At 36.3% G+C, this 13,106-nt stretch overlaps 1 protein-coding gene across 2 annotated transcripts in view; it reads left to right on the forward strand.

Moving 5' to 3' along the window:
- The window catches only part of ONECUT2 (one cut homeobox 2), a 72,185-nt gene extending 62,220 nt beyond the window's left edge, over positions 1 to 9,965 (forward strand). For both annotated transcript variants that reach the window (XM_069219999.1, XM_069220007.1), the window contains one exon: positions 92 to 9,965. In XM_069219999.1, coding sequence (XP_069076100.1) covers positions 92 to 378 — 287 coding nt within the window. In that variant the 3' untranslated portion in view covers positions 379 to 9,965. The remainder of the gene's footprint in view (positions 1 to 91) is intronic.
- The last annotated feature ends 3,141 nt before the right edge of the window (positions 9,966 to 13,106 follow it).

The raw sequence follows: 13,106 nt of genomic DNA on the forward strand, positions 1-13,106 counted from the left end.
CAGATTGATACACGATTTACATGCTGTTTAGGCTATTGAATCTTTTTGTATGCATACTTACATTTTCCCTTTCTCTCCCTTGTTTCCCAAGCTTGCAAGCGCAAAGAACAAGAACCGAACAAAGAGAGAAACAATTCCCAAAAGAAATCGCGCCTGGTTTTCACAGATCTTCAACGTCGGACACTTTTTGCCATCTTTAAGGAAAACAAGCGTCCATCCAAAGAAATGCAGATCACCATCTCCCAACAGTTGGGCCTGGAACTTACCACTGTCAGTAACTTCTTCATGAACGCCAGGCGGCGCAGCCTAGAAAAATGGCAAGACGATCTGAGTACAGGGGGAAGCTCCTCAACCTCCAGCACTTGTACCAAAGCATGATGGGAGAAATGCATTGTCCTTGGGCACAACAGGAAAAATCCAAAGAAAGAAAGAAAAGAAAAGAAACAAGATTGAAAGAAGGATGAAAAGAAACAAAGAGAGGAAAGGAGAAAGAACAGGCGGGCGAATGAAAGGATGAAAGCGTGAAAGAAAGATTCTTCTTTTAATAGGGCCATTCACTGGTGATGTGAGCATGTTTTTAAATGAATGTTGCTGTAGTTAAAAACCTAGAACACTTAACATTGGTAATTTAAGTTGAAAATCGGTATGAAAATGAGCCTCTTCGTATAAAATAAGCCATTCAAAACACAGCTAAGCATGTCAGAAATATTGAGTTGGCAAGGTTCTACCCGAAGGATGCCATGTTTCATGAGATCAGAAAGCATCGTTGGGTTTTTAAGTGGCTGGACCAGAATACCCTATTTTTGGAGTGTTTAGGCTGTCTATAGCACAACTCTCAACCTGATAGTAACAATAACTCACCAGCTACTGAGCACAAGATTTGAAATGAACGACCCCACAAAAACCTGGTTAAGACCCCGAGCCTCGTTTTGTTAATGTTTTAAAGATGTCATTACAGTTTAGGACATGATTTATTTCATTTACTAACACAATATTGCCAGGTCATGCGCATGCGCATGTGCATGCTAATATAAATGACTTTCACATTTACTAAACTTTCAAGTTTAGTACTAAGCACAAAGGAAAAGATGTTGACCCAGCTTCGAATGTCCTTTAAGATATCCCTAGCTGGTGGGGGTCTTAGTTTGGCATACGTGTTCATCGGCTTAAGAGCAAACTTTGTGCTTTGTTCTTTACAGAGATATAGACACAGAAGGCCAATATTCACCATTCCTTAAGCTTTTGGGGGTCGTTTGCTTTCTAACTTTCTAAACCACAATACTTGTCAGCAAGAACAGTTCATTTTGTTACTGTTACATCACCCATTTTTAGGGGTTTCATTATTGTCTCATAGAGGGTTATGTGTTTTACTTCATCTTCTTAAATAGAGGTGTTCAAAATGTTTCTAGCCAAAGCAGTACCATTTATGATGTCGCTTACCAGTTCTGTTGTGCAGCATCTGACTTGCCATGTTCCATCAAGAAATCTATCACTCATATACCTTTGCCTATTACAGCACACCAAAGAAACAGAATACTGCTCGCCAAAGGACTTATTACGTGCAGTTTTCTATCCTAGATACACTGTGTTTATGTTACTTGTTGAAAAGCTTTATAGTACCAAATATTGCCCCAAGTTTCACCACCTCATCTTCCCACTCATGCATCTATATGTACGTACAGTTACTTTTGTAGCTGATGAGAAAACCATTGGTGATACAGTGGACAGCATTTCACAATGCACATCCTACTCATCAGTGATAGCATTGTGCTTATTTTGTGTGTGTATAATTACCAGTGAATGGTCCTATTGGAACACTTCCTCTGTGTTCAAAAACAACACCAAAGGCTGTAATGATTCTTTAAAGACAATGGAGACTTTTTTTATGTACTACTTAATCGAAACCAAAGAGACTTTTTCTGCACCTACTTCTTCTGCAACAAACTGTTCCTTTAAGAAAAGAGGAAAACAAATAACCAAAAAAAGAAACAAGGAAGCACGTCAGGAAAACAATGAACACACTGTGTTTAGACAGACATTGTGGGACATTTTAGGAAGCAGATTTCAAAGGAAGGGTTGAGCAAAGGGAAAACAAAGTAAAGCCTGCGAATGTGGTTGCTGCTTCATTCGACAACTCACTCGTTCTCTTAAAGTTGAAGATTGTCTTTAATTTGTGCCTATGCAGTTTTTCAAAGAACAAGGAACAGAACAACGTAAACCTCAATAGCTACAAAACCAAAGATGAGGATTTCTCAGTTTTCTTTCAGTTCATCATTTCTTCTTGCGTGGCTAAAATGTGTTCAGCGCCATTGATCTGTGGTAATGGTAATCAATTCTGTTTCTTTTAGCAACACAAGAAAAGAGACATCTTTACAGTTTTAACTTTGGCTGGAATTCTTCACATGATTTCATAGACTTCAGAAAAAAAGATGTTGGGATACTAAGGCTTTTGTTCTCAATTATATTTCACAGTCTTTGCAACTGCAATTCCCTTCAAGCTAACACATTTACCCCAGCTGTTTTCCATTGCTTTCAGTCACTTGAAATAAGGAATTTGCCAAAATAGCTACCATCTTATCACCTTTGTAATATTTTACTCTACATGTTCCTCTCCATCCAGTGCATTCTCTCACATCCTTCCTTCTTCCCAGCACATTAATGCTCCGTAGATATCATGAAAGGCGTTAAGCATTACTTTCAGCTGATGCCAGGTATACCTTTCTTTCTGAAACCAAAGGTCAATAGCAATTCAAGTGTCACGTACATGCAGTTAAACCTGGATTAATGAGGTAGACATCCTATATTATCACATTTACAGGTAAATATTCGAACAAATCATATTACAAGTTCCAATATTTGACAATACCCCATGCCATATTCTACTACTCTTCACTGCCCGGCACACAAAAAGAGTGGAGTCTCAATTTCAAACAGCCTCAGAACTAGAAGACTATAGTAAATATTTGGGAATAGGTAAGTGAAGACAGCTAAAAAAACATACACAATGTGGAAATATTTAAAATATGATCATATTTTGCAAAATTTAATTTCAGTGCCACGGTGTGCGCCCACATATTCTGTTTTGAATAACGCCCCTCTCAAATGGCATTACTTCAGTAGTGATATTAGTGTGTTTTTTCATGGAATATACATCCCTTCATTTTTTTAATTCAGAATTATATGAATTGCATTAGGATCCCAACATCTTTATCTTCTTTTGGAGGTAATATCATGGGCACATCCGAGATGAATTCAACTTTCAGGAAAACTTGGATACTGTTTAATAATCCTTGAAGGAACAAAGAATGTGTTTGATTACTTCGGTTGAATAGCTTTATACTGAATCTCTCTTACCCAAAGCAAAATCCAAAGACCTGAGAAGGACTTAACCAGCAAAAGCAAGGAGCAAGTCTGCTTTCAGAAGTATGGTTCTCCTGTTCAAAAGGTTGACCCAATAGCAACATACGGTAGCTTTACGACAAGTTGTGATAGCCATGGAAATTGGGTCTAATGTTTTCCTTGCTTGTCACAATACCAACGCATTCTTTAGTTTGAGCTCTTTACAGGATACACTTCATTGCTTTATATTTATTAATCAGATGTTACAATGGCATAGTTGTTTTAACATTTCAAATCTGAAGAAAGGACAGTTTGTTTTTTAAATAGTCTTTTCTTCTTGTCACATTTGGGTTATGAAGCGTTTCAGAATTATCAGCCATTGGTTAATTTATAGGAATTAGTTATGAATGAAATTAAATTATAGTTTTTTGTAATTATTTAATGAAACCACCATTAGCTTGACATTTTGTTTAATTGAATCTACTTATTTATGAAACCAACAGATTCAAATGCATCAGAGAGGCACACTTTCTGTAGTCCATACATTTTTATAATTGTTTGCTTCAAAAAGCAGCCACATGTTGTTACATACAGGAAAAATACAAGTTACAGAAAACTTTTGTATGTTTTTTAAAATGAATTTGTCTTTAATTTAATTTTAAATATAAGCAATTAAATTATTTTACTGCTAACTTCAAGGATAGCGGGATATACTGTTAATTGTAATGGCGCCCAGTGCCCTCATGATGTAACTTATTTATTTAATTTATTCAGCATCTACTGATGGTGCACCTGTATAGCTTATATTTTGTATTTAAAACAACTTAAGCACTACATGATTTGCTGTTTAGAACAACTGAGTGGCTTTTGTGGACAAGCAGAGAAGTTCACCCCAGACCTGTACGTTTGGCAATACCAGAAGAGACACTGATGTTTTTGTTCACCAAAGATTTGCCTGGACTTTGGCTTCTACTACGCAAGCTGGAAATAAAACACAAATGACAAGCAAAAAAGAGAGAAACCCTGAAACTAGCTGCTTCCAAGAATGAACTCTGTGTGCGTGCGTGTGTGTGTGTGTGTAAAAAAGGAAAAACAAAGATAAAAACTTTCTATTTCTAGTGAGAACCAAAGAGGCTACCTCACTGACTTTTTTCCATTTGTAAGTTTAATCGTGTTGATGAAACCAAAGATACCAAAGATTTCTTTCTGTGTGCGGTCTGCCTTCTGCTTGTGCTCTATCTTATAGTGTTAATTTTACATATATACAATAGCTGCAGCTCAGATACCCCAAAGAAATACCTGTGTGGATTCTGCTTATGTTCAGTCTTTTCTCTGTGGGCCCTATTATTTGTTTGTGACAGTCATAAGGTACGTCTCCGAAATGATGTTGTAAGAGCTATAAGATCCAACTAAAAAGTGGTAAAACTTCAGGTAGGGTGAGCTGGTTTTTCCAATGTAAAAATGATTTCCTTACAAAATATTTTTTTAACATTATTTTGGCACTAGGCTAAAACCATCTATGATCTGGCACTTTCTTAATCAGCTATTCTATATTTTCCTCAAATACTAAACTATTATATACTGTGCCCTTCATTTAAAGTTGTCATCCTTCAGTTGAAAAGGTTAAGTAAATTATATCATAAATGCTCTGGACAATGGTTTTGTTGGGACTTTTTGAATGATTTAAATCAAGAAAAGGACAAACACTATCTATAAAAAAAATAACTGGCTGAAGAGCCACAGAATAGTTCTCAACTGGTTGGCATCCAGCCACTTTTAATTGTAGCTGCTTAGGGATTTCTGAATAGCACATCACACGATTCTTGAATTCCATTATTATTATGATGATTCTCGTTCAGTTTTAAAGTTTCATGGGTGGGATAACTTCCAAAACATTAAACTGTTCCCAAAACATCTGAGAAGTGCACACAAATTACTGTATTAAAGTTAGCAGTAGTACTTAGCCTGTTGCATAATTATTCCAGGTTAGCATATTTTAATTAGGTCGGTATCATTCCCTAGTGTTATGTCTTACGAAATTTTGATATCCATGCTTAAACAAGAAATTATGTTGTTTAATGCATTTAACCAGTGCACTTTTCATTCCAGAGATTTTTAATGACTGATGGCATTGTTTAGAGTTTGACGGATGAGATACTCAATCACAAACATGGCAGATATCCTGTCCACTGTATCACAGTTGCATAATATCTTATGACACTTAGTAATACGGCAGACAGGATAGCCATCACACTTGTCACAAAATATCCCAACTGCCAACCTCTAAATCTAGGACCTAAGACTGAAACTTCAACTCTTTTTTTTATTTTACTTTGAAACGTGGAGAAATACGGATGTCTAAATAGTTTCCATTCGTGTTTTGCTATACAAAAAATCCAACTGCACAATAACATACAGTAAACAGACTGATGAGTACTGCATCCAGTACTCAAGTTTATAAACCGCTAATCTTTCTGTACAATTGTCTCACAATATTGTGAATTGCACATACAGTAAATTAACGATGAGCTTCCTTTTGATTACTGTATACTGTGAATTATATTCACAACATCTGACAAAAGTACATTGAACAATAATTTGGTCACAAAATAAAATTCACAAGAATGTACACTTTGCAACATAAAGTAATAGATTTGTAATTTGATTGAGAGGTGGACATACGTTTCAAGTGTTAATGCATTTTGAAACATTTCATGTTTAGAGCTGACATAGAAAAGGCATATCTCACTTAGACTGGATCTAAGTGGACTACATTATATGTATTCAAATAGTAATCCAAATGTAAGAATCTAAAATCTATTGCACAGCCCATCCAAACCATCCTCTTACCTTTTTTTGATGTAAATGAATTGTTTGGAAGGCTTTCGCAGAGAACTCAGATCCATATGGTTGACTAACTTCCTTAGCAATATATTTTTATAAACAGATTCTCTCTCCTCGTTTTATGTACTTCACAAGTGTAGGTACAGTACACAATACAGAACTATCTCAGGAGATGCCTTTTTAGTACTGCAGAGTAGAGATAGTAATAGAATATTCCATGCTGTAGCTGATGTCCTGTGCCCCATAGTAAAACATGACATGGTGCTTGCACCTTTATAATAGGGGAAACATCCACAGAGAGAACCCTTCAACATGAGTAGGATCCTCCACACTTCTTGCATTTCTTCTCAGCCTCATGCTTTAATCGCAAAGTGTGACCTTAGCATGGGACGAGTGCCTTGCTTGAACCAAAGCAAATATTTTGCCAGTCTAGAATTTTCTGTGCATTTTATGATTCTTCCTGTGAATACCTCAGCTTCAACTGGTCCCATCTTGTACCCACTGGGCTTATTGTTATGTGGTGCTTTTCAAATGAAATACTGCAAGAGCGAAATGCGAATGAATACCAAAGGTTCCTTTCTTCTTTTGTCTCCTCTTCTGCTCACTACTGTCTGTTCAGGGTTCCAAAGCTTTACTATCAATTGGAGCATGTAGGCAACGCAGACCGCGCAATTCCTTACCGAATTTCTCAGATATACCTCATAGATAATAGTGTTTAGAGTAATGTTATTATAGCATATGTAATAAATTATTCACTGTTTCTTTTGGTAACTGTGATTAAAAAAGCTTTCTATGTTTTAGGTTGTGCTTTTGTAATGGACGGAAAAAGGTGCATTTAAAAAAATGTAAATCATTTTGTTCCCTTTTTAATTTTTATTTATTATGGATTGGGGAGAGTTGCAGAATGAGCCCAAAGTTTACAGTTTCATATTTTGGTGAAGAAACAATCTTTATTAATTTGCTTAGTCTGAAGAATATATATTATTTTTTACATTTGTGCTACTGGTGGGAACACTGAATTGTTCTGTGTTAACTGTTTTATGATTAGCTATCGCCAATCAATAATATAAGTTTATGCATGAGGTTAAAAATAATTAGAAGTATGAAGCATTGTGGTTCTTAATAGAATTTATAATTTCATTTGAAAATATATCCTAATTTCGTTTGCTGGCATTTACTAATGCATGGGAGCCTGTTATATGTTATCAATTGTTGAATAGTTCTTCATACTCTGAACCATGAAAATGTGCACAGTTCAGCTATAGTAATTTATTATTTCAGACAAAATACATATTCCAAACACAAAATTTAATGTATTATTGTTTACAGCAATAACTATTCTTTGAGGAACATTAAGAAAAATGTTAAAGTAAAATTAGAACCCTTTTTAAAGCAGGCAAACTAAATGGAAATAGTAACACATAGCTATTGTTTTTAATCTTGAATGCATAGCTAATTGAGCAATTGGCATCTTTCCAAAACAATTAAGAGTGCATGTCTTTGTTATAAAAGTTATAAAAGAGTGACATGGACTTCATGATAAGGTGCTTAACCTTACCCTTAGAAATGACCCAAGGTTATTTTGTGGAGCTTTGCATGAACCCTCAAACATATTCTCATAGTTTCACTAGGGAAATTAGTTTGTGTTTTGTCTCCGTTTGTGTTTTATAACAAATACTGTACTCAAAAGGAACCAAAAAACATTTGCTTTGTCAGTATTGTTCCACCTGTTTTGTCTATTATGTGGGTTCACTTATCAAGAGGTTTTGCCACAGACAGAACATGGGAGTAACTTTTTGAAACACAGTTTTATATATATCTCACACTACCAAAGAAACAAAGAAGAAAACTAACATGTTTTTCCTATGAAACAGTATTTTAATGACCTCAGAAGAAATGAGGGCAAGTTACAGCTCTCCTTTTTCTAATTATAGAATTGATAAAATTCCTTTTTGCATTCCTTTTAGTGTGCAGCTTGCATAGAGGCAAATATGAGTTCATTCAGGTGTTTTCCTCAATGTGTTCCACTTCTCTGCAGTCCCTTCTTGGGGCACTAAAATATTGACGCATATTGCACCCTTTGTGTTGCAGAAGTACAGAAACATACTCCATTCCAAACTTTTCTATACATATTCGTTTTTTGGGATATCCTACGAGTCAAGAGGCATTCCAGTATTCCTGGGTTTGCTTGCTAAAAACAAATTACTTATCATAAGCTGGATAAACAGTTTAATAATCAGCACACACTACACTGATAAACTACTGGTAAACAAAAACCGTATGAAACACTGTACAATTAGCATTAGTAGCCTGTTTATATTTCCCAGACCTAAATATATTTAGGATGCCATTTTGTTAGTTGAAAAACATATTTTTTATTGGCCTTCTACCATAGTTTGTGATAATAAAATCTTTGTGAAATGGCTGGTGTATTCTGTTCACCTATTTGTCTGCCAGCAAGGGTAAAGAATTTAAGGGTTGACATAGTTTTTTTGTAAGACAGTTAATGATTGTACTAGTGTTTAATCTTGCAGCTTAATGTGTTCTTCTGCAATAAGCAATCTAGACATTTGTTTCATTGAGTTTGGATCATGCTGAGAACACAAACTTTGTAATAAGTTAAATGTGTCTTGATTCACAGAACGTTGGGGGTACACAAGACTATGTATAACATTGTTTTTACCAAATTTTACACAGCCCAGGCTGCTAAGAATTTGCCAAAAGTAGGACATATTTAGACATGTCAATTCTATGTTGGTTTATTTCCTTTGTGAAAGGTCTATATTTTGAACAAATTGGAAAGTAGCTTTTACATAAAATTGTAGCTTTTTAGTTTCAAGGGCATTTAACAAATGTTTTGTGAAAATTATTGTCTTTTGATTTCAGGGGAAAACCATTGTTTTTATAATTTGGGGATGTTATTTATTTAGTATTGGAACATGCACATGAGTGTGTTATGTTCATTCCATGTTAAATATGATGTTGTGAGACATTCTCACAATAAAGTTATGTGTTGCTGAATACGAGCTTTAAGATTTTGTTTGGGATGTGTTCACATTTTCTTAATATAATTTAATAAAATCTGAAATTAGGTTTTTAACTGTCCAAGGAGGAAAGCATGGCAATATTTAGTTGTAAATGTTGTCAACCTTTGTAGGGGAAAATGGCTGCTAAATATATTCATAAGTTAAACAAACATGCATTGCCATTTTTAACAAAAAGCTGGGGCATTGTAATGACTACCTGAAGGAATATTAGTTGCATCAGTTATTCCCAAACAACTGTAAAATATAAAAAGCCTTCCATACTAGCCATGTAACTGCAGGATGTGTGTGCATATTACAGCATTTCTTAAATAAATATTTACACCTAATATGTGTATATGTATTCAGCATCACTTTCTAAAGATTTTGTTTCTACGTGAAAATTCTGATATACATTCCGTACCTATCAACTACTCATAAAGGGTTTTGCCAAAAATAACCCGGTTTTCAGTTTAAAGTATGACTCATTTGATATGTCTGCTATAGCTGGACAGTCCTTGTATTCATGGGGCACTTTAAAACCTTTGCTAACTTCCCAGTCTTTTCGGTATTTCATTTGAGTATTTTAAAAACTATTCTGTAAATGTTGTTTGTTTCAACATGATGTCATTCATTTAAGACTGTTGTCTGCAACATCACCACTTGTTTCTTTATATTTTGATTCCTATCATTAAATGGTAGTGCTGTAAATTCTGCGATTAATGTCAAATAAACTGCTTTAATTCACTCAGTCACAAACTTTTTTCCACTGTGCTGCATTCTTGAAATCTTTTTGTGTGAATTTTTATTGTGGTGTGTGTTTTTGCAAAGTTATGAGAATAGGCTGACTCAATTGCAAGTTTCCGAAGATATGTATGAAATGTGTATGTTGTGGGATAGTAGTGCTAGTCCTATGCTCAACACATGGGTATCCTAAATAATATACTATAAGTAACTGTACCACATGTTAACAGTCATATAAGGGGGTGCAGAACTGAATAGGCAAATACACGGTACTATCCTTTAAACCACCTCTAATGATCTGAAATGCCTTTATTGACCAATTGCTATTTCAGGCAATAGGAAACAACTGTTTGGAACTTGGCTCTTTCCTTTATTCATGAGCAACTCTATAAGTTGGATCACTAACTATAAGAAGGACACAATCAATGGCTTGAGCATATTTGTTAATGCATGAATGACCTTTTACTTCAGAGGTCCATCAATGAACTATACAGTAATAGACTACTGTAAATGCAACCTGGTTGATCTGCCGGCATTGGAGACCTTGCAGCATCTGAAGTCCCTGCCCACGCATGCTTCTCCACTCCCACTGCAGAGCCCGGAACTGGTGAATGTGCTGGGAGACAGGACACAGGGCAGAGCTAGAAGGCACACAACATTACATCCCTCACAACACAAATATATAGTTTATATTACTCCATAATAATGATGATGTGTTCTGAGGGGGATAGTAGTGTGTCAAAGGTGCAACCATTGAGTAGTGGCCACTTTAGTTGCCATAGACACATCATGATTGTAAGACCATTGAAACACAGGAACAGGAAAAAGTGGCATGTCTGGAAGCCTATCAGAAGAACGGGGAGTCATCACTGAATTGGTCAATAGAGGAGTCACCCATCATCTTCCCATTGAGCCAGAGCCTTATCTGTGATTCCCCAGTCAGTCAAGACTCCTCTCTCTGCAAGGTCTTGAAATATGGAGAGTTTTGAGAGATGGTGTGTCCATCCCCCCAGGAGGTGATTAAAGAACCATTTATGTCACTAATCACAAGGCTAAGGGTCAAACTTTGAATCTTCTTTTGGATGGCTTCTTGACTTGGCAAGTACTAAATCATCTTGCTGTAAGTGGGGGGCCTGGGTTTCAGCAGGAGACACAGCTCTGGTACTAGGAGGAGTGGCTCTGTATTCACATAGTGTCTGACTTTAGGTGGTGACTGGTGAGTAAGCCTAGATATTTGGACAGCTTTTGTTGGAGTGGCCCTAAAACATTCAACTTTACTATTGGCCTGCAGCCACAGAGGTATGATTTTTTTCTGCTTAAAGCCTAACTTTCAAGCAAAGTGTTTAAATTATTTTCCCGAAAAAGGGCCATTGTCTGACTGCACAAGAGAGGGGATGCCAAACGATGAAAATACTTAGTTTAATGCCTGACGAAGTACTGGGTATAGCCATTACTTTTGGAAACCTCGTACATTCATTGATGACCACTAATAAATGTTGACCAGTGGGCAAAGGACTAAAAAAAGTTAGCAGCTTCTTTCTACACTTGTGTGGGAATCTTGGACATTTGCAGTGGTTCTTGACCTCTGTCTTTACCAGGTCTATGAATTATTTTAAATCAGTTGTCCTTTAAGCATAAACCTAATCTCTCAATGCAGGGAGGTATTTTAGCCTTTCAACTGACAAATATGGGTAACAAAGCCTGATGGTCATTCACACCGGTGAAGGATTTTCATTCCAGGAAAAGATGAAAGTGGGTACAGGCCAACACTACATCTAGGGATTCGTTTTCGTTCTGTGTTTAGGCCGCCTCGGACTTCGTAAGACTACAAGTAGCATATGAAATCATGTGCCTTGGTACTTCAGGGTCAGTGTCTGTCTGAACTAGGACAGCTTCCAGTATTACAGGACCAGCATAATCCGTTACTTCAATGTGTATTGAAGCATCTTAGTATGCAATGGTATCGGCTCAAGTTATTTTGCCTTGGATATCTTGAAATACACACTTCCACAGTGAGGACCATTTAAATAAAATCCCTTTTGCATGAGCTTGCTTAAAGGTTCACTTATTGAGGTGAAATTAGATAGGTTACTTGTACAGTAATGGGTAAGCCGCAGAAAGTGAATACCACAGATGTTCTTTGAGGGTGGTGTTGATGTAAAAGCAGTGACCTTACTGCGCTCTGGCCTCATGCCATCAGCAGAGACAATATGTCCAAAGAGTTTCAGATAGTTCATTCAAAGTGTGCCTTTGTGTTTATTTAGAGACTTGTTATCAATGCTTGGCAGACCTTAAGAAGGGCAGCATCATGTTCTTCTAGAATTTTCACATACTCCAGTTTGTCATGACTATGACTGAAGCAATTTTGAATATCATGTATAACTTTTCTTGTCTCTTCTTGAAATATTTCAGCTGCTGAGGAGACACCAAAATTGAGTCTTTTGTAATGGTATAAACCATATTGAATGGATTGAATGGCAAATGTGGACATATATCTTTATTTTTCTGCTAATCCCAATGGATGTTAGCCTTTGCTCAGATCAAGGCTGGCAAAGACCTGGGCACCATTTAGTGTATTTTGGATTTGTGGCGCAAGATGTCTCTCTCTTGAATTGCCTGGTTAAGTTGGTGCATCTTCACACACAAAGAGATACTGCCTCACTCTTGTGTCTTGGGAATATGGACAATGAGAGAGACTCACGGTGTGGGACCTTGAACAGGTTCAATGATGTCAACTTTCATAAGGTTGTCAAGTTGTTGTTCAACCTGATTTTGAATATTGAATGGAATGCTTTCAAATTGCTGGGCAATTGGTTTTACCTCAGTGTCAATTTGGTGATTTTTTCAGTTTTGCCTATACCATCAAACAGCTTTGGAAAAAGTTCTTCAAGGTTCTTAGGCTTGTCCTTTAGAATGCGTTGAGCAATGCAACATAAATCCTTGAGGAGGCCAAGCTTAACTGCTGATCTGAAACTCAATAGGCGTCCATTGCTTGTAGTAGCTTCAACAACTTATACCTCGGTTTGCAAAGAGTTATCACTATGTTTAACAAGTGGACTGAAAACACCTAGACTTTTGTGAGAACCTTTGTTATCCATAGGGATATGTGTTTGCCACTGTCATGTAAGATAGGTTTATGCATGAGTGTAGCAAAGT

Source organism: Pleurodeles waltl, chromosome 1_1 (genome assembly GCF_031143425.1).
Source record: "Pleurodeles waltl isolate 20211129_DDA chromosome 1_1, aPleWal1.hap1.20221129, whole genome shotgun sequence".
Taxonomy (NCBI): domain Eukaryota; kingdom Metazoa; phylum Chordata; class Amphibia; order Caudata; family Salamandridae; genus Pleurodeles; species Pleurodeles waltl.